The sequence below is a fragment of the Scyliorhinus torazame genome, chromosome 6 (assembly GCF_047496885.1).
Source record: "Scyliorhinus torazame isolate Kashiwa2021f chromosome 6, sScyTor2.1, whole genome shotgun sequence".
NCBI classification, from domain to species: domain Eukaryota; kingdom Metazoa; phylum Chordata; class Chondrichthyes; order Carcharhiniformes; family Scyliorhinidae; genus Scyliorhinus; species Scyliorhinus torazame.
In genome coordinates, this window is record NC_092712.1 from 125,306,470 (window position 1) to 125,329,242 (window position 22,773).

A 22,773-nucleotide genomic window follows, 5' to 3' on the forward strand; every position below is an offset into this window, starting at 1 on the left:
ACCTTGTCCCAAGTGATTGGACTTTGTTCCAATCACTTGGTTCGATTTTCTCCAATGCTGGAGCGGTTCCCTGATCGATGGGCAGTCTTGAGGTGCTCGTTCACCTCCTTTTGTGTAGGCTTCTGCTGGCGCCGAAGAGTCTGGTTTTGCCTTATGTGTCTAAATGTTGCTCATTGTTCCCGGGGATTGCTCATTAGTATGCAGATGGCTGGTGTTTTGTTATGCTGATGGTTGCTGGTATCGATCTTGTCTGGCCTTTCCAGAGGTAAATACACAGTCAACCTGCAGCTGCTCATTTTTGTCCTGTTGGCTGACTTTCCCATCAGCCTTTGCCATTCGCCATTTTAAATCGGGAGTTAGCCATTTTAAATCGGGAGTTAGCCATTTTAAGCGGCTACAGGTCTCTCTACCAGAAAATATTATGATTGGTTCAATGAAAATGACTAAAATTCAGGACTTAAGTGAGCATAAGCTTAAAGCTTTCATTGAGCATGAGAGAAAGCTAGCTAGAAATACAAAAATTGATCGTCAGAGTTTCTATAGATACTTGCATAAGAAAAGAGTTAACAATGTGAGCATAGGTCCTGTAGAAAGTGAGTATTGGGAATTAATGGAAATAAAAAATGACAGATGAATTGAACAGGTATTTTGCATTGAACCTTACTATAGAATATACAAGCAATATCATAAGAATAACTAAATCGGGAATTGGAAGGAGGGTGGAACTCAGGACAATTACAATCACCAGGGAAGTAGCACTTGGCAAATTGTGGAGTTGCGGGCTGACAAACCCCAGATCGTGATAGGTTTCATCCTAAGGGTCTTAAATGAAGTGGTTAGTGCGAATTCCTTGGATTTGGGGAAGGTGCCATTAGCTTGGAAAATAGCAAATATAACTATTTTATTCAAAAAGGGAAAGAGAGAGAAAGCAGGAAACTCCAGGCCAGTTAGCTTAACATCTGTCAAAGGGAAAATGTTGGACGCTATTATTAACAATGTTATGGCAGGGCATTTAGAAATATTCAAGGCAATCAGGCAGAGACAAATTGATTTAACCCATTCATTGCAGCTCTTTGAAGGAGTCTTACATACTGTGGATAAAGGGGAACTGGTTGATATATTGCACATAGATTCCCAGAATGCATTTGATAAGGTGCCACATCAAAGATTATTTCAGAAAATAGCTAGTGGTGTCAGGGGTAGTATATTGGCATGACTTGGATGGAGGGACAGAAGGTATGTTTGCTAAATATGCTGATGATACAAGGATAGGTGGGAAAGTAAGTTGTGAAGAGGACATGAGGGTACAAAGGGACATAGATAAGTTAAGCGAATGGGCAAAGATTTGGCAAATGGAGTAGAATGTGGGAAAATGTGAAATCATCCGTTTTGTCAAGAGGAATAAAAAGGAAGCACATTTTCTTAATGGTTAGAGGTTACAGAGCCCTGAGATTCAGAGAGATCTGGGTGTCTGGATGCATGGATTACAAAAGACTTGTATGCAGGCACAGCAAGTAATTAATTTGGAAGCCTAATATAATTTATTGCGATGGGAATTGAATCTATCATTAGAGGACACTGGTGACACCACACCTGGAGTACTGTGTACAGTATTGGTCTCCTTTTTAAGGAAAGATGTAAATATATTAGAAGCAGTTCAGAGAAGCCTTACTTAACTAATACCAGTCATGGGCGGTTTGTCTTGTGAGGAAAGATTGGACAGGCTAGCTTGTATCTGATGGAGTTTAGAAGAGTAAGAGGCAACTTGATTGAAACATTCAAGATCCTGAGGGGTCAAAGAACAAAGAACAAGAAAGCACAGGAACAGGCCCCTCGGCCCTCCAAACCTGCGTCAATCACGAGTCCCATCTAGACCAACGACCTGTATTCTTCTGTACCCCATCTGTTCATGTGCCTATCCAGAAAAGTCTTTTTTTTAATAAACATTTTATTGAGGTATTTATGGTTTCATAACAATAACAGAAGAAACAGTGTACAAATATAAACATAGTGCAAAAGCCATCTTCCTCCCTCACAGGTCCCACCTTTTCTAACACCCTACTCTAAACTAAACTAAACCCCAACCCCCACCCCCCACCGGTTAATTTTCCGCAAAGAAGTCGACGAACGGTTGCCACCTCCGGACGAATCCTAACATTGGCCTCTCAAGGCGAATTTGATTTTCTCCAGACAGAGAAAGCCAGCCATGTCAGTTAGCCAGGTCTCCGACTTCGGGGGCTTTGAGTCCCTCCAAGCTAATAATATCCGTCTCCGGGCTACCAGGGAAGCAAAGGCCAGAACGTCTGCCTCTTTCTCCTCCTGGATTCCCGGGTCTTCCGACACCCTAAAAATCGCCACCTCTGGACTCGGCGCCACCCTTGTTTTCAACACCGTGGACATGACATCCGCAAACCCCGGCCAAAATCCCCTAAGCTTCGGACATGTCCAGAACATATGGACATTGTTCACTGGTCCTCCCGCACACCTTGCGCACCTATCTTCTACCCCAAAGAATCTGCTCATCCGGGCCACTGTCATGTGAGCCCGGTGAACGACCTTGAATTGTATCAGGCTGAGCCTGGCACATGATGTGGATGCATTGACTCTGCTCAACGCGTCCGCCCAGAGACCGTCCTCTATCTCTCCTCCTAGCTCCTCTTCCCATTTGTGTTTCAGCTCCTCGGTCTGAGTTTCCTCTGACCTCATGAATTACTTATAAATGTCCGAAACCCTCCCTTCTCCCACCCACACTCTAGAAACTACCCTGTCATGTATCCCCTTTGGTGGTAGGAGCGGGAAGATTGAGACCTGCCTGCGTAGGAAGTCTCGCACCTGCGGGCACCTAAACTCGTTCCCTCCTGTCAATTCAAATTTCTCCTCCAGGATGGGAAAGCTCCCCTCTATAAACATATCTCCCATCCTCTCGATCCCTGCTCTCTGCCATCTCCGGAACCCGCCATCTAGCCTTCCTGGGGCAAACCGGTGATTATTGCAGATTGAAGACCAGACCGATGCTCCCTCTGCTCCCACATGTCTCCTCCGTTGCCCCAGACTCTCAGGACCGCAACCACCACGGGGCTGGTGGAGTACCGTGCCGCCGGGAACGGCAGAGACACCGTTACCAATGCTCCCAAACTAGTGCCCTTACATGATGCCACCTCTACTCGCTCCCACAATGGACCCCCCCCCCACCACCCACTTCCTGATCATGGCTATATTCGCCGCCCAGTAATAATTACTAAAGTTCGGCAGCGCCAGCCCACCTTTTTAACTCGCGGGGTCTTACCCGCCCATACAAAGCCAAAGATCACCTTGTTGACCCGTTTAAAACAGGACCGTTGAATAAAGATGGGGAGACACTGAAACACAACCAGGAAACTCGGAAGGACCGTCATTTTCACTGTCTGTACCCTCCCAGCCCTCCTCCTTCATTTGGTCTACTGGTCAGGCCAGATTTAGCTTAAGCAGCCGTTCCCATTCCCGCGCCACCTGGAGGCCTAGGTACCGGAAGCTTCCGCCCACCACTCTAAACGGCAGCTCCCCCAATCGCCTCTCCTGCCCCCTTGCCTGGATCGCAAACATCTCACTTTTCCCCATGTTCAATTTATAACCCAAAAACCATCCATAATCCCCCAGAATCCTCATAATTTCTTTCTAGCCTTCCAGTGGGTCCGACACATATAAGAGCAGGTCGTCTGCGTATAGCTAGACTCTGTTTGACTGCCCCCCGGATCAGCCTCTTCCAGCCCCTTGAGGCTCTCAATGCAATTTCCAGCGGCTGTATGGCCAGCGCGAACAATAGCAGGGAGAGGGGGCATCCCTGCCTCGTCCCCCAGTACAGCCTAAAATAGCCCGATGTCAACCTGTTTGTCCGAACACTTACCATGGGCGCCTGATTCGGCAGCCTGACCCAGTCAATGAAGCCCCGTCCAAATCCAACCCGCCCAGTACCTCCTACAGATAATCCCGATCAAATGTCTTCTCTGCGTCCATTGCGACCACTACCTCTACGTCCCGACCCTTTGAGGGCATCATAATTACATTCAGCAGCCTTCTTACGTTGGCCGCCAACTGCCTCCCGTTAACAAATCCCGTCTGGCTCTTCCCAATCACATCCGGAACACAGTCTTCAATCCTTGAGGTCAAGATCTTAGCCAACAGTTTGGCGTCTACCCATATAGGTCTTAAAGGTCGCTACTGTATCTGCCTCAACCTCCTCACTTGGCAGTGCATTCCAGGCCACCACCACCCTCTGTGTAAAAAACATTCCCCACACATCTCCACTGAACCTTTTCCCCTCTCACCTTGAACTTGTGCCCCCTTGTAATTTTAAATCCCACCCTTAGAGAAAACCTCCAACTGTTCACCCGATCTATACCCCAAATAATTTTATAAACTTCTATCAAGTCGACCCTCAGCCTCCGTCTCTCTCGGGAGAACAATCCCAATTTATTCAATCTCTCCTCAAAGCTAATATCCTCCATACCAGGCATCTTACTGGTAAACCTTTTCTGTACTCTCTCCAAAGCCCCTACGTCCATCTGGTAGTGCTGTGACCAAAATTGGACATAGTATTCCAAATATGGCCTAATCAACGTTCTATATAACTAACATAATTTTCAAGCTTTTATACTCGATACCCTGTCCTATGAAGGCAAGCATACCATATGCTTTCTTTAACACCATTTCCACCTGTGCTGCCATTTTTAAGGATCTGTGAACCTGCACACCCAGATCTCTCTATGTCTCTATGCTCCTGATAGTCCTGCCATTTATTTTATAGCTCCCACCTGAATTGGATCTACCAAAATGCATCACCTCGCATTTGTCCGGGTTAAATTCCATCTGCTATTTCTCTGCCCAATTTTGCTGCTCATCTATATCCAGTTGTATTCTCTAACAATCTTCATCGCTATCTGCAACTCCTGCAATCTTAGTATCTTCCGCAAACTTGCTAATCAGACCCGCTATGTTTTCTTCCAAGTCATTTATATAAGTTACAAAGAGCAGAGGTCCCAGTACTGATCCCTGCGGAACACCACCAGTTACAGACCTCCATTTGGAAAAACACCCTTCCACTGCTATCCTCTATCTTCTATGGCCAAGCCAATTCTGAATCCATCCAGCTAGTTCATCCCTGACCCCATGTGATTTAATCTTTTGCACCAGCCTGTGTAACCAGTTAAAATGGCTAACTCCCGATTTAGAATGTCTAACTCCCGATTTAAAATGGCGAACGGCAAAGGCTGATGGGAAAGTCAGCCAACAGGACACAAACGAGCAGCTGCAGGTTGAGTGTGTATTTACCTCTGGAAAGGCCAGAAAAGATCGATACCAGCAACCATCAGCATAACAAAACACCAGCCATCTGCATATTAATGAGCAATCCCCGGGAACAATGAGCAACATTTAGACACATAAAGCCAAACCAGACTCTTTGGCACCAGCAGAAGCCTACACAAAAGGAGGTGAACGACCACCTCAGGACCGCCCATCGATCAGGGAACCACTCCAGCATTGGAGAAATCAAATCGGCCCTCTGCTTCTCTGCTTGACCGGGTCACTCAGCAACGCGAACCAACCCTTGACAGTGACCGGTCCAGCCATCGCTGATATCTAGTAAGTCTTACTTCAACACTCACTACGAGATAGGCGCTCCTAGCTACCAATCTGTACCAACTTCGAATCCCGCAGGCTCAGAACCCAAACGAAAGGCCATTCGTTTCCCTGACCTGGTGGGCCAGTTCCAAGTTAAGTATTGACCTGTTAGTCGTAGAAGTAGCTTAGACGTAGAATTTATGCATGAGTAGTGATTACTGTGTATAATAAATGTGCTTTGATTTAAATCTTACTAAGTGGTGTATTGGATTATTGATCATTACTCGGACTTGAACCACGTGGCGGTATCAGAAAGATACCTGGCGACTCAAGAGCAAAGGTGATAAAACAGAGCAATTAAAACTAAGGGAAAAGTTAGCAACACCTGCCATGAGGGACCTTATCAAATGCTTTACTAAAGTCCATATAGACAACATCCACAGCCTTACCCCCGTCAATCATTTTTGTCACCTCCTCAGAAAATTCAATTAAATTAGTGAGACATGACCTCCCTCGTACAAAACAGTGTTGATCCTAAGATTGTGCCCCCTGGCTCTAGACTCCCCAACCATGGAGAGCATCCTCCCCGCATCAAGACTGTCCAGCCCTGTTAGAATTGTACACATTTCAATTAGATCTCCTTTGGTTCTTCTAAACTCCAGTGAATACAGGCCCAATCGAACCGATCTCTCCTCATATGAGGTGAAAGGGTATTGGGGGGAGGTGGGAGGTTACAGGCAGTTCAGCCATGATCTTATTGAATCGCGGAGCAGGCTCGAAGAGCCGAGTGACCTTCTACTCCTAACTCGCATGTTTGTACGTTTGTATGTTTGAATCGTCAACAGCAGAGCAAACCAGTGGAACTCTTCATTTTTCCTCCAAGGCCACGGCAGTGCGTGCGAATGAATTTATTTGAGTTTAGGCAAAGTTTTCATCATTGTCACTGCCTACTACTTCAGATGATTTGTAGTGAATAACACCAAGGCAGATGCAGTCATCACAGCACCAAAATGAATCTTTGCCATACAAGGCACCCTGGATGTTGTGCTGTCAGACCACAGTCCTCAGTTGATTAATCAACTGTTCAATATATTTGTGCAGGAATATGGTTTCATGCACCTGACTGGTTTGCCTCGATATCTTCAGTTGAGTGGAGAAGCAGAAAGAGAAGTTCAAACAATCGAGAGAGTGAATGGAAAATAACCAAGATATTAACTTGTCCTTTCTCAACTACCAGAACCCACCATTAAAAAATGCATTCTCACCATCAGAACTATTGATGGTAGAATGGCTGCAAAAAACAACTAACAAACATGACAACCTAACATTACCCACATGATCATGCAAAAGTTAGCAAATATGAGGAGCAACAAAAAGACAGTCAAGCTCGTACCCTCAACATCAGGCACGGAGAACGAGACTTGAAAGTGCTACAGCTCAGGGAGAGAGTGTGAATACAAGATCAACAGAAAAAAGGCATTGGAATACATAGAGCTCCACAGTCAAGATCTTATAGAATTGGAACCGACCGGCAAATATCAGGAGGAACTGAAAAATCTTGATATCATTGGGAAGGAAACCAAAAGAACCTTGGATATACTATTTAGATCTGGGTGGAAAAAAGAAACTTAAAACAAGTAGAAACTCTACATCCTTCCAGGTGGAAGATTGGTCGAATAATGAGAGGGTACAGTTCATCCTCAACTTCAAAACAAAATCAGGGTTAGATCAGAAGAATGGTCAGAGCATCTCAGAGACTAACCTGTGAAGTCTGAGACTTTGTGGAGCGATGCAGGAGGATGTATATAGTTGGGTAAAGATTTGGGGGAAGAGATAAAGGGTTAACATCAGGAGCACCTGATATAACTACAGATGCAATGTCACAGGGCTATGAGACTGAGATCAGGAGGGAAGCAGAAAAACAACCTGAGTACTGAGATGTACATAGTTTTGCAAATAAACAAAAATGTGTTTTATCAATAACAGTCTGTGGTAGCATTCTGAGGGTAAAAGACAACCCCCAAAGAAACCCCATCTAGACCCTGAACCCAAGACGAAACACCAACTTCAATGACATAGTGACAATCAAAACTTGGGAGATGAAAAAAGATCCAAAGTGGCACCCTTTGAACTTGTCACTAAAATTGCAAAGACTTGTAACAACAATGTTTATTGTGAGGGCCTGGCTGCAGAGTACCTGGAGGTGGCCACACTCTACAAGGTAGTTTGCAGAGTGGTGATACTGTGTGAGATGACACGAGATAATCTGGAAGAAGACGTCTTCTTTCTTTCAGCTATGGTATGGAACTTCTTGGCAAACATTCCAATGCCTGGTCTAACTGGTTTCATGACTCAATTAGCTTTCTGTTCAAGACTGGTTTCCTAAAGTCTGCATCTCTGTCCTCTTGGTAGAGTTGGGAGGGGATGTCGCCCTTCGACAAGCTATCTCCTGGGTTGTCCCTGCTACCAGTTGCTCCTCTTGCTGATTTATGCTGAGTGTCTGGGCTGTGCAGATCCCTTTAATTCACCATCTACACCACTGGAGGCGCGGGTCTCTGTATTGATGCACAGGAAAGATGGAACATGGGATGGTCCATTCACTAGAGCATTGTCTTCTTGCTGAGAATGAATAGAAAATGGAGAAGGGAACAAAAGTTAGCATGGCTAAACGTGTGTTTTGCTAATGCACATGATGAGGTACAAATAGTGGTAACAAACCCTACTGAGAGAACTCCAGCCTCAAAAATGTTCGGTTTGCACAGCTTTGGAGAGACCATTGATCCCTGGGTTTGTCACTGCAGCTTTGAGAGGATGACCAAGTTAGGTGTTCTTCCACCAGTCTTGCTCTTCTCCCATATTGTACACTTTCTTCTCTGAAAGAAAGAGACGAGAATGAGTGACTCTCCTCTGCAAAGAACAGTGCACATAAGTGGGCTTTCTGCTAATGCAGATACTGAGGGAGAAAAGATGCACAATGCCAGCAAGATGATGAAGTGTGGAACGGAAAGCTGGAATGTGAAGTGGGCAAGGAATTCCTTGTTTTGCAAATTTTAACCATGTGATAACAGAATGCTGCTGGTGGCTGTTCTGAAGAGAGTAAGGCAGAGGTGGGCATGCACTGAACTGGAAAATTAGAGGTGGTTTCGTATTCTAATGTGATAGGTAGTGATGCAGCAGAGAGGCTTTAGAATGGTGAGAGACAGGAAGGGGCAGGAAGCATTGTTGCCAGGTGTCATTGAGAAAGATGGAGAAAGAAAGAGCCAATTCACCACTGCTACCTTTGTGAGGACATTGAAACATTTCAGACACTAGCTCCAGGTCCTGGAGATAATGCTTCCGCACTGTATGGCCTCAGCCACCTCTCTCCAAGCTTGCTGCATGTCGTATGGCATGTGCCATGCATGTGGTCACTGCAGGGTGGGCGTGCATCACACTCACCCAGGACGTTCACCTTAAACTGGAGTCAGTCTGCTTGCATCTGCAAATCGACGGCCAAATGTTCATTTGAGCATTACTTTCCAAAACTGACTGCAGCTAGTCAGGAATGTGTGCTGTAGCAGCTAGCCGTTTTCTCAGCTGAATGAATGAATGGCCTTTAAGAAGGCTGCTGGGCCTGCAGAAGAAGGCCTGTTGGTCCCTCCCATTGATCTTCACCACCATTCTCCAACTCGAATCTCCCAGTTGACCAAAGTTTCCATCCTTCAGGATCAGTGCAATGCACTGTTTGGTGTGCTCCATATCCCCAGCATACCTGTCTTGTCCTGATGATGCAAACAGACTAGTTTTGAGGGACCCCCCTTGAGCAGGACATGTCCCTGTCCGAATTGGGGAGAGACCCATTTTCTCGACTGATACACCATCAATAACACACGACGAGTGATGAACGTAACTGAGGCTTTAATACACGAAACAGCAAGCCTCCTGCCCCTGGACCCGAACTGGGTCCGGAGGCGGAGACTTGCCACCTTTATACATAACCCCGAGGGGAGGAGCCACAGGCGGAACCAGCCTGGACAAGCCCAGGCATGCACAATACAGTACATATAATGCAATAACGTGGTTTACCACATCGACTATGATGGGTTTTACAAAAAACATTTACCACAACGCCTTGGCTTCTACCACCGTCAGTTTACCGGATTGTTTGTCCTCAAAATTCCTTGTTTTGACATCGACCAGATAATTGAGTCCCTTGTGGCTTTTCTTTTCAAGACAAGCAGATCTTTTTGTTTTCTTTAAGTGAAATTTCAATCAGTCACAGACTGTCCCAGGAGTCGACTGCCCCTTTAACAGTCTCCTCCACAGATCCCAGTAATGGATTTCAGCCTCGGGCTGGGGGGAGCGGTCTGGGTCTTAAAATATGAATTTCACGCTGGCCAGAGGCAGAGCTAGACACATTTCAGTGCTGAACTGATGCTCTCGCTCACACACACAGCTCAGCTGCTTCAGGCGCGTGTGATGCATTTTTGCCTGGTATTCCATTCTGCTTTCGCCTCATACCCAGCTCACTTATTTCAGTGATCTTTGCAGGACTCGAGCTGGTATTTCGGTGACGTTTTCTTGCAGTTGTGATTTGACCAGTGAAGCAGGAGGGGGAAAGTAAGAAAAGCACCAAACTGTTACAGGATGTGGTTTTACTGAACACGCAGCGATGAAGATTAAAATGTTTGATGCATGACGTTTTCAACAGCAAAAGGAAGTCAGCGGGTAAATTTAGATCCAAAAAACTTCAGTTGTAACATTTGTGTAAGGATTGGGCCAGTTGCATTTATGGCTGGGCTCCCCCCTATATTTCGTGGAGTGGCTGTTGTGCTTTGTTGCACTCAGCCTTTTCGAGTTAGTTCTTGCTCGTAAAGCTGATCCAAGTTTCCTTCAAGGTCAGTAACTTCCTTCCCTGAGGCGAGAGAATCTTTATTTGTTGTCGTATTTGATTGTTCACAGTTCTTGAACAGGCTGCCGGTTTCTTTGAAATACGTTTTGGCAAGCTTTTCTCAGGTAAACCCATGTAAGATATAACTTTGTGTTTGAACATGTGTGTTAATTGTTTAAAAGCGGTTGTATTCTGAACGCCTTTGGTGCTAGTTCTAAAAGACCGATAGCATTGCAGCAATGTAAACAATATTTTGTCTGGGCTTCAGAATATTAACCTCCTTTTTCATCCTTTGTTAGCTTCCTTTGGTTAAAGACCACAGGAAACGTGTTACAAAGTAAACGTGAAACTGTCTGAAGAACTCCTTCTTTAACCGTTTATCGTCCAGCTAAGTCTATAAATGTCCGATAAACAAGCATGGTCTGCAAGGGATTGTCTTAGAATATAAAATTCTATTGTTTCCCATGAATAATGAAGAAAGAGTGATCTCCTTACATCAATTAACATTTACATTTTAATTGTATGACATTTTCACATGGAATAAGAGTATCAGCCTTCAAAGGGTTAAATGTTCTATTTAGCATTTTTTCATAAATAATTTTGCACAATTTTAATGCATATTGAATTACTTCAGTGCCTATTGACACCATAAGTATCCACACACCATTGAAGTAAAATAAAAATTCAGCTGGACTTGAATGCTTAAATCTTTACACATATTTAATGATAATTTTTTCACATTTAATGATTTATTAATGGCTTCTCCCTACCCTCCTAAAACATACTTTATTAGAAAGTTCGGCATGGTTACAGTTCTTTAAGAAAAATGATTATTTCACGGTGGTTGTTTTATCTTTAGTTAAAGACAGCATTGTACTTGGGAATAATCTCTAATCATCTTTTACAGCTGGTGTGTGTTTTTAAAACTGGTGTCAATTATTTAAAAACTAAAACTAAAACTAACAATTCAGCTAATGATGAAACATCGTTACCCGGCCCACTGTATGACTGGTGCTGAGGATTCCAGCCTGGGGACACATTAAAAATACATTTTTGAGATTAGCTGCCATTCTGGTCATCTCAGTACGAGAGCATTTCTGTTGCAGAGATAAAGAAGAAAGAATAAATGCACAGCATTTCGATAATGTACATAGATTGAAAAAAAAGTTTCCTCTAAATTTAGAGAACTGGGGCGGGATTCTCAGACCCCCCGCCGGGTCGGAGAATCGCCGGGGGCTGGCTTGAATCCCGCCCCCGCCGGTTGCCGAATTCTCCGGCACCGGATATTCGGCGGGGGTGGGAATCGCGCCGCGCCGGTTAGCGGACTCTCCCCCGGCGATTCTCCGGCCCACGATGGGCCGAAGTCCCGCTGCTGGAATGCCTGTCCAGCCGGCGAGAATCAAACCACCTCTCTTACCGGCGGGACAAGGCAGCGCGGGCAGGCTCCGGGGTCCTGGGGGGAGCGTGGGGGCGATCTGGCCCCGGGGGGTGCCCCCACGGTGGCCTGGCCCGCGACCGGGGCCCACCGATCCGCGGGCGGGCCTGTGCCGTGGGGGCACTCTTTTCCTTCTGCCTTCGCCATGGTCTCCACTATGGCGGAGGCGGAAGAGACCCCCTCCACTGTGCATGCACGGGGGTGCCGTGAGCGACCGCTGATGCTCCCGCGCATGCGCTGCACGGCAAAGTCATTTCCGCGTCAGCTGGCGGGGCACCAAAGGCCTTTCCCGCCAGCTGGCGGGGCGGAAATCAGTCCGGCGCAGGCCTAGCCCCTCACGGTGAGGGCTCGGCCCCTCAACATTGCGCCGATTGCGGAGAATCCCACCCCTGATCTCAGACATGTTAGGTAACCTCTGAGGAGAGTGTGAATTCCTAGTTTTGTCTTGTAAACTGATGAATGAAAAATAAACTATCCAAAACATCAACATAATATGAGGTTTGAAAACTGGTCACTGAAAAAATAACAAGCAGAATATGTGTTACAAGCTATTCTTAATAAAAGAAAGAATAGTTGAAATATAATTATTATCTTTAAATAATAATTATCCAAGCTGCTGTTTATGATTATAGATCATTTTTTAGCAAATCATAACAGAATCAAAATTGCATGTCACAGAAGACCCGTATTCCGTCCACCACTTATCAGGCCACAAAGTAAACACCAAACGCAAACTTAAGGGCAGATTTTACTTTGTCTGTCAATAGCAGTTTAAATCTTCCAGGTTAGCTATGTACGGAAAGCCACGCTAGATCCCGTAGTTTCTCATTTCAGCAGAGTTGTTACCCAAAGCTGGCGGGGTTCGAAATCATGTACCTTAATCAGGGATCAAAGATATATATAATTGGGCCCCAACATCGATTTAAATTAGTGTCTGAGTGGGCAAGCTTTCCCGTCAGGTGAAGACCTTAGAGAAGAGGATTGAGAAGCTGAGGAGGCCTTCAAAGTAAGTTTTTTTAAAAAATGTTCCTTCATGGGGCTAGGAGGAGCAGGAGTGTGACATGTTAATGAGACCCTGTGGTTGAAATCACAGTGGCCTTGTTGCTTCAGTCACTCAGCTCTTGAGCCTATCCTGCCATTCAATCCGATTATGGCTGATCTGTTCCTGTACCTCATCTCTATTACCCACCTTTGCTCCATAACTCTTGATAGTCTTGCCTGACAAAAACTGTCTACATCGGTCTTAAGAATTTTAGTTGGCCCATCATCCACAGCTTTTCTTAGGGGAGAGAATTCAGGATTTCCACCGTCTTCTGTGTGTAAAATTCCTGACTGATTTTACTCCTGAATGACCTAGATCGAACTTTAAGATCATGTGCCCTTGTTCTGGATCCTCTCATCAGAGGAAATCGTGCCTGTATATTGAATGCTGTTTTCATTTTAAAGACCTTGATGGAATAACTTTTCAACCTTTTAAACTTAAGAGAATACAGGCCATCTATATAATGCTGAGAGATTGTTGCCCCTGACTGGAGAGTCTTGAGCTAGGGAACATAAGGGTGGAATTTACAAGTCACCTATAGATGGGAAAGCAGACGTGTGGACTCATAAAAGAGGGTGCCATGCCATTGGCGCTGTCTTCGGCCGACCTGCCTAACCACTCCCACCGCGAATTTACAAGCTTCGGGGGAGAAATCAGGTGGGATGCCCACCCTTGGCCCAATCGAAGCCCGTAATTGGGCAAATAGCCCAGCCACCACTCAGATTTAGTAGGTGGTTGAAAAGGCCTGCTGGAAAGGTGAAAGGAGGGAAGCCGGAATCCCTCCATTCCGGGTCCCCGGTGCCACTCAGACGACTCCACAGTTTTCCCTCCACACGTCCATCCTCTCCCCTGTCCAACATGACCACCCGGCCCTCTCGTTGGAGCATGCCAGCATGGCCCCAGGCCTGCAAGGAGATTCAGTACATCACTGAACACTTCCTCAATGTCCTCAGTGCAGTACCGGCAGTGGACACTGCTCTTGGTGGTGCTACTGGAATGGCGGAGCTGCCAGTCTCCAATTAGCTGGCAACTCTCTGAGATGGCAGTTCCTCCTGGATGGGGGTGGAAGTCTTGCTCACAACAATTAAAGACCTAACAGAGGCTAGCTCACCTCCCCCTGATATTTACACTGGGATACTGGGAGCCTGCCCTCAACATATAATCCAGACTAAAATCTCAGGATAAAGAGCTGACCATTTCGGACTGAGTTAGGGAGAAATTCCTTCACTAATAGGGTTGTGGATCTTTAGAATTCTCTACCCTAGCTGTCTGTGGATGCTCAGCCATTGAGTATATTCAAGATTGAGATATGCCTTTGAATACAGGAACCAAGGGCTACGGGGATTGGACAGGAAGTGGAGTCGAGTTTAAGAATCAGCCGTGATTGTGTCAAATGGAAGTGTCGGCTTGAGGGGCTGCAAGGTCTATTCCTGCTCCCATTTCTTATGCTCTTAGATGTTTCTGGCCAAACAATTCTCAAATTGTAAGGTGCTGCATTCTATCCTGGTTTGCATCGACATGTTCAGCACTAACTTCATAACCTTCAAAGAAGCAGGTTTTCTATTCCCTCGTCTTAAAATATATTTTTTAAGAACTCTCAAAAATATACATTGAAAAGTGTTTTAAATTATAAAACTTTATATTTGTAGGATCTGATGTGTTAATCAGTGTCTCCAGTTGTCATTACTGTGACCCAGAAATGGCACTACAGGCCTCTTGGAGTTCAAGCCCAGTCTGCTGGTTTGGTTCTCGTTCTCACTGTACCAGTTTTAGCACCACCAAATTAGTACTTATTCCAGTCACATTTAATCTACCAGCAACTATCGACAATGAAAATGCTGGAAATGTCAGCAGCATCTGAAATAGAAAGATGGGTTAACATCTTGGGTAGGAATCTCTATTTCTGTTATTGTACCATATCGCCAGCACTTGCAGTTGTATTTTATCTTTTCATAGAATTAGCTATTAGAAATTTTCAGATCAGCAATTACATAAAATATACTGTGATAGAAAATACAAATCAGCAATCAAAAGATCGACGTTTGAGTTTTAAAAATTAAGAGGGCTGTGGTCAATAAAGGAATTCCATGTTAAAGCATTAAATAAGGAATAGTCGTGCGCTCAATGATGTGATAATTTATTAGATACAGTACAGGAAACTAGAACCATTTTAGCCCTGAATTAGTGAAACCGCAGAGAGAGTTAAAACGGAGAAAACCAAATGTGGAAAATCTCTTGCAACTGAGACATTGCATTGTTAATGCTGCTAAATATTTCTACCACTGCGGCTGTGTTGCTAAGGACAAAATCCACTGAACAAACTGAATTTGACATCTTTGATGGATATAATTCATCCTGTTTGTCGTCATTTATTTGATTCAGATTTATTAAGTATCCCAGAGGAATCTGAGGGTGTTTTTTACTGCTGTGCTGCTGTCTATTCTATCACTTTCTGTGCTTTTCTATTTTGAATTAGCATCTGTCAAAATGGGTTGTGGCCTACCAAAGCAGGAAAAGCCTGATGAAAACAGTCCAGGCAAAATCTACTCAACACTTAATCGACCACAAGTGGAAACTAAAGTGGGAATAGCCTATCAGTATAAACTCCTGGATTTCACCACAGCAGAGACTGGTAAGTAATGGTCATGCTTACTATTCATATTAATGCAATGTAAAACAATCAAATCTGATCATTTGCCTAATGATATGTTACTCACCAAATGTTCTCATAAGTTATATAGCTGCCTACTTAAATAATGAAACACCATTGCATTGTGATCCTTCAAGCTGCTGATAATAATTACACTATCTACTTTCAGGCAGTCACACATTGGGAGGAGTCTTACTGGGATAGGGGCAAGGGGGTGGTTATTTTCAAAAATAGAAAACCAAACACCAGCTCACTTCCAATGCACCCTCTTCTGGTTTTATGGAGGTAGGTTGGGAAGGGCAACTAACCAGAGTTGGGTCCATCATTTTGATATTACATGCCTCCAGGTTTAGCACTGTTTTAAATGGAATTGCTGCTGATCGGGGTTCCCAGGACTAGGCAGCTGAAGGTTGGATATGATAGTTAAATGCCTTTCTGGCACTGTTAGTGGGCCAGGAGGAGCAGGAGTGCTTCCCCCACCACCCCTCCCAAGCAAATCTGTTTTCCACTCCATGCTATTGGAGTCAGACCCACTGTCAGACCCACTGTCAGACCCACTGATCTCTCCAGCCTAGTCCTAATTTCACCACACATCCTATCTCTCCATCATCCTTCTAATCTCTTGACTGCCCACTTCAGTCTATCTCACCCTCCTCCCCTACAATCACTTCGATGGTCTATGTATGGACCACTCCCAACTCTCCAGCCACTCCAAATGACCCATAATCCCCCCTCCCCACACACACACTGATATTTTCACAACAATTTCCCACACAATCTGTGCACCAATCTTCTCCCAATCTTCCCCCCACCCCGACTTCTCATGCCCCCACCCAACCAATCCATCTATCCATCATTGCCCTTCTAACCTATATCTGTCCGACCACCCTCTTGTAGTCATCCTCTGAACACGAACCTCACCCACCTGCCTCCCTATCCACCTACATCCAACATATACCAATACTGCGACAAACACTCCCAAACTGCTAAATAGTGAATGAAAAGGCCAGGATGTCAATCTCCTGTGAGGATTGTCAGCCTGACAGGTTGGATTCCGCAGATGATATTTTCGGAGTCTCCACACATAGGGAACATCCACCCAGATCTCCCATGAAGCGGCAATCATTGGCATGGAATTGCTGCTCCGCTTCACCTTCTCAATGACCCGACAGTGCTCTACACTTCTGGATGGGTCTTCGAGTCTGGCTTCTTCAGAAACACGGAGTTCACAGTCACTCCATTGTAGCCATGATGTGGAGATGCCGGCGTTGGACTGGGGTGAGCACAGTAAGAAGTCTTACAACACCAGGTTAAAGTCCAACAGGTTTGTTTCAAACACTAGCTTTCGGAGCACTGCTCTTTCCTCAGGTGAATGAATGTTCCTCATTCATCTGAGGAAGGAGCAGTGGTCCGAAAGCTAGTGTTTGAAACAAACTTGTTGGACTTTAACCTGGTGTTGTAAGACTTCTTACTGTACTCCATTGTAGAGCGGCGGGAAGGCAAGGCACACCCCCTTTTTATATTACCAGCTGCAATAAGGTTAGCTTAAATATCCAGTGTGAATGTTAGTGATTAGAAGGCAGGTGGGTGAGGATGATGGTGGATACGGAGGTGGGTGGATGAGGTGGTTAGGTGGTAGGTGGATGAGAATGATGTGGGTAGTGTAATCGGTGGATGAGGGTGAGGTGGGTAGTGTGGTAGCTGGATGAGGGTGAGGTGGGTAGTGTGGTAGCTGGATGAGGGTGAGGTGGATAGTGTGGTGGATGAGGATGAGGTGGGTAGTGTGGTTGGAGGATGAGGATTAAGGTGGGTAGTGTGGTAGGTGGATGAGGACGATGGTGGGTAGTGTGTTTGGTGAATGAGGACGATGGTGGGTAAGGTGGCAGGTGGATGAGGATGAGGTGGGTAGTGTCGTAGGTACACAGTTGAATGTGTGTGTAAAGGGCTCGGGGTTGGGGTAGCTGGGCAGGGTTGGGCAGTGGTGAGGGGTTGAGGAATGAGTGTTGCAGGATTCAAGGAGGACGTTGGGGTGTGATTGGTGGCTCAGTTCTGGAGTTACCCAGGAGTTTGACGAGGATTTTTCTGTCTAATATTTCCAGGATAACTAGTCAGAAAAGTACTGCAGAACTGTCGAAAGTCTTTGACTCTAACTCCGAGACTTTTGTGGAGTGTCCTGTGGAGCAGGGAATTGCACACAATAAGTGTGGTGAGGGTGGCGTGGTGATAGTGGTTAGCACTGCTGCCTCACAGCGCCAGGAACCGACATTCGATTCCCAGCTTGGATTACTGAATGTGTGAAGTCTGCACGTCCTCCCCGTGTGTGCGTGGGTTTCCTCTGGGTGCTCCGGTTTCCTCCCACAGTCCAAAGATGCACAAGTTAGGTGGATTGTCCATGCTAAATTGCCCCTTAATGTCCAAAGGTTAGGTGGGGTTATGCGGTTGCGGAAGAGTGGGCCTCGGTAGGGTGCTCTTTCAGAGGGTCGGTGCAGACACGATGGGCCGAATGGCCTCCTTCTGCACTGTAAATTCTATAATTTTATAATTCTGTAAGTTCAAACTTCCTAGGCAGTTCCCTGGGAGGTTAGCGCATGGGGTTTCTGCTGGTTCCCAATGCACATAATAAAATGAATGGTTTTAGTTAGATTCTGTTCTATATATTTAGCACTTTGTTTAGATTGGATTTGTATTTGTATCATTGTCATGTGTACCGAGGTACAGTGAAAAGTATTGTTCTTTGTACAGTTCAGACAGATCATTCCATACATGAAAAGAAAATGCATGGAGTAAACATAAATACACAACGTAAATACATAGACACAGGCATCGGGTGAAGCATACAGGAGTGTAGTCCTACTCAGTAGAGAAGATGTGTGAAGAGATCAGATCAGTCCATAAAAGGGTTGCTTAGGAGTCTGGTAACAGCAGGGAAGAAGCTGTTTTTGAATCTGTTAGTGTGTGTTCTCAGACTTTTGTAACCTCGACCCGATGGAAGAGTGAGTAAGCCGGGTGGAAAGAGTCTCTGATTATGCTGCCTGCTTTCCCCAGTTAGCGAGAGGTGTCGACAGAGTCAATGGATGGGAGGCGGGTTTGTGTGATGGACTGGCCGGTGTTCACGACTCTGTAGTTTCTTATGGTGGGTTAAAAATTCCTTCTGGCCTCATTTGAAGTTGATTAATTTTGGATCCCGATCCTCTATCTTTATGCTCAGTTTAAATATGTCTGTCTGACATAATGCGTGGGATTCTCCGACCCCCGTCAGGTCGGAGAATCGGCGGGGGGGGGGCGGCGTGAATCCCGCCCCCGCCAGCCGCCAAATTATCCGGCACCAAAAATTCGGCTGGGGCGGGAATCGCGCTGTGCCAGTCGGCGGGCCCCCCCGGCGATTCTCCGGCCCGCGATGGGCCGAAGTCCCGCTGCTGTCATGCCAGTCCCGCCGGCGAGAATCAAACCACCTCCCTTACCGGCGGGACTGGCGACGCGGGTGGGCTCCGGGGTCCTGGGGGGGGGGATCTGGCCCTGGGAGGTGCCCCCATGGTGGCCTGGCCCGCGATCGGGGCCCACCGATCCGCGGGCGGGCCTGTGCCGTGGGGGCACTCTTTTCCTTCTGCCTCGGCCACAGCCTCCGCGATGGCCGATGCGGAAGTGACACACCCCCCCCTGCGCATGCGCGGGGATGATGCCAGCAGCCACTGACGTTCCCGCACATGCGCGGACGTCTGCTGCCCGGCGCAGTCCCTTTGGCCCCAGCTGGCGTGGCGCCAAATGCCTTTCCCGCCGGCCGGCGTCGCGCCAACCACTCTGGCGCGGGCCAACCCCTCAAGGTGAGGGCTTGGCCCCTAAAGGTGCGGAGAATTCCTCACCTTTGGGGCGGCCCGACGCCGGAGTGGTTCACGCCACTCAATCCCGCCGGGACCCCCCGTCACACCGGGTAGGGGAGAATCCCGGCCAATAAGAACAAAGAACAAAGAAATGTACAGCACAGGAACAGGCCCTTCGGACCTCCAAGCCCGTGCCGACCATGCTGCCCGACTAAACTACAATCTTCTATGCTTCCTGGGTCCGTATCCCTCTATTCCCATCCTATTCATGTATTTGTCAAGATGCCCCTTAAATGTCACTATCGTCCCTGCTTCCACCACCACCTCCGGTAGCGAGTTCCAGGCACCCACTACCCTCTGCGTAAAAAACTTGCCTCGTACATCTACTCTAAACCTCGCCCCTCTCACCTTAAACCTATGCCCCCTAGTAATTGACCCCTCTACCCTGGGGAAAAGCCTCTGACTATCCACTCTGTCTATGCCCATCATAATTTTGTAGACCTCTATCAGGTCTCCCCTCAACCTCCTTCGTTCCAGTGAGAACAAACCGAGTTTATTCAACCACTCCTCATAGCTAATGCCCTCCATACCAGGCAACATTCAGGTAAATCTCTTCTGCACCCTCTCTAAAGCCTCCACATCCTTCTGGTAGTGTGGCGACCAGAATTGAACACTATACTCCAAGTGTGGCCTAACTAAGGTTCTATACAGCTGCAACATGACTTGCCAATTCTTATACTCAATGCCCCGGCCAATGAAGGCAAGCATGCCGTATGCCTTCTTGACTACCTTCTCCACCTGTGTTGCCCCTTTCAGTGACCTGTGGACCTGTACTCCTAGATCTCTTTGACTTTCAATACTCTTGAGGGTTCTACCATTCACTGTATATTCCCTACCTGCATTAGACCTTCCAAAATGCATTACCTCACATTTGTCCGGATTAAACTCCATCTGCCATCTCTCCGCCCAAGTCTCCAAACAATCTAAATCCTGCTGTATCCTCTGACAGTCCTCATCGCTATCCGCAATTCCACCAACCTTTGCGTCGTCTGCAAACTTACTAATCAGACCAGTTACATTTTCCTCCAAATCATTTATATATACGACAAAGAGCAAAGGTCCCAGCACTGATCCCTGTGGAACACCACTGGTCACAGCCCTCCAATTAGAAAAGCATCCTTCCATTGCTACTCTCTGCCTTCTATGACCTAGCCAGTTCTTTATCCACCTTGCCAGCTCACCCCTGATCCCGTGTGACTTCACCTTTTGTACTAGTCTACCATGAGGGACCTTGTCAAAGGCTTTACTGAAGTCCATATAGACAACATCCACTGCCCTACCTGCATCAATCATCTTAGTGACCTCCTCGAAAAACTCTATCAAGTTAGTGAGACACGACCTCCCCTTCACAAAACCATGCTGCCTCTCACTAATACGTCCATTTGCTTCCAAATGGGAGTAGATCCTGTCTCGAAGAATTCTCTCCAGTAATTTCCCTACCACTGAAGTAAGGCTCACCGGCCTGTAGTTCCCTGGATTATCCTTGCTACCTTTCTTAAACAGAGGAACAACATTGGCTATTCTCCAGTCCTCCGGGACATCCCCTGAAGACAGTGAGGATCCAAAGATTTCTGTCAATGTTTGCCATTTAACATTATAAAGATGTTTATCACAAAAAGTTAAGAAATAGGCGCAGGATTGGGCACTTGGTCCCTTGAGCATGCTCCCAATTCAGTAAGATCATGCTGAATTGATATTAACTCTACTTCCCTTCCGTAAACCCATATCCTCTAATTCCCTCTACTACCCAAAGCTCTACCAATCTCAGCCCTAAATATACAATAACTGATCATCCTTGGCCCTCTGCATCGAGTTTTGCAAGGACTCACAATTCTCTAAATCAAAACATTTCTCCTCACTAGTTCTAAACAGCTGACCCCTTATCCTGACATTATGTTCACTAGTTCTAGACTCTCGAGCTAGTGCAAACAACGAGCAGGAGTTTCCTGCAGGTTCTGAACCCCACCATCATAATAATAATCTTTATTAGTGTTACAAGTAGGCTTACATTGACACTGCAATGAAGTTCCTGTGAAAATCTCCCAGTTGCCACACTCCGGTGCCTGTTCATGTACACTGAGGGAGAATTCAGAATGTCCAATTCACCTAACAAGCACATCTTTCGGGACTTGTGGGTGGAAACTGGAGCACCTGTAGGAAACTCACGCAGGCATGGGGAGAACGTGCAGACTCCGCACAGACAGTGACCCAAGCCGGGAATCGAACATGGGTCCTTGGCGCTGTGAAGCAATAGTGCCAACCACTGTGCTACTGTGCCGCTCAACAGCCTGCAATATGTGCAGAAGCCTGCACTGTGTGGGAACCAGTCACCCATTCTGATATGCAACATTCCTCTGGGTCTGGGCCATGTCAGTCAGTGGCCGTACCACTTCGCCCAGTAACCGTGCCATTTCCCTCTGGGACTGGCTCAGGTCAACCAGTGCAAGGCCTCTCGATGCCTGCAGCCAGGGCCCGTTGTTACTGGGCCAAGCTCTGGAGCACTGCAGCAATGTCCATGTGGCCCTGGCACATGGCTGCCTGTGACGAGGCCGCCCTGTCCTGTGCCTCAGCCACTGCCCGCACAGAGCACCCCAGGTCTTGGACACCCTGATCCATGGCTGATACTTCGCACCCAAAGCCTCCAGGTGAATGCTGCCCGTGTGATGTTGGCCTGGGTGTCTTGCATTATCAGCACCACCTCCTGCTCTGCAGTCGGTTGGACTCCTCAAACTGCACCTGCAGTGCTGGATGGTCTCCGACAACTCCTCATGCAGCCCCTGGCTCTGCGCCTGCATCTCCAACATTGAAGGAACCGTCCGTTCCAGAAGCGCTGGACCTGTCTGGACAGCAGCTAGTCCCGGGGGTCAGGCCGCCCTCCGACCGTCCGCCCCCTTGGGGGTTCCTACTTCCACCTGATGTATCGCTGCATCTGTGTGGTGTGCCCCAGATAGTGCCTCAGGAGCCTCTTCACTAAAGTGCCCAACCGAGGTGAGTGTCTCCGGGATGGTGAAGGGTACCAGTGACAGCTGTGACGAGAAGTCAGTGTCATCCCTGAACATGTGCTCCGGGGTGTTTCCGGGTTGCGACAGGGGGTGAGGGACACCGGATGATCCCACCACATCGCGTGGTTGCGGCAGGGGGCGAGATCCCGCATCGGCAAGGTGACCCTGCAAGACACAAGACAAGACACATAGTGAGATCACAGATAGGCATGGTATAGGGGTATCTGTGGGGTAGGGTTCTGTGCCATAAGGACATCGCAACGCATTGGGGGCTTACTTGGATGTGCCATGCAGACCT

The 22,773-nt window shown here is 46.9% G+C and overlaps 1 protein-coding gene across 1 annotated transcript in view; it reads left to right on the top strand.

Moving 5' to 3' along the window:
- The first annotated feature begins 9,801 nt into the window (after positions 1 to 9,801).
- LOC140424998 (raftlin-like) overlaps positions 9,802 to 22,773 on the top strand; it is a 237,064-nt gene continuing 224,092 nt past the window's right edge. Inside the window, 2 exon segments of the mRNA XM_072508756.1 lie at positions 9,802 to 10,305; positions 15,422 to 15,577. Coding sequence (XP_072364857.1) covers positions 10,269 to 10,305; positions 15,422 to 15,577 — 193 coding nt within the window. The 5' untranslated portion in view covers positions 9,802 to 10,268.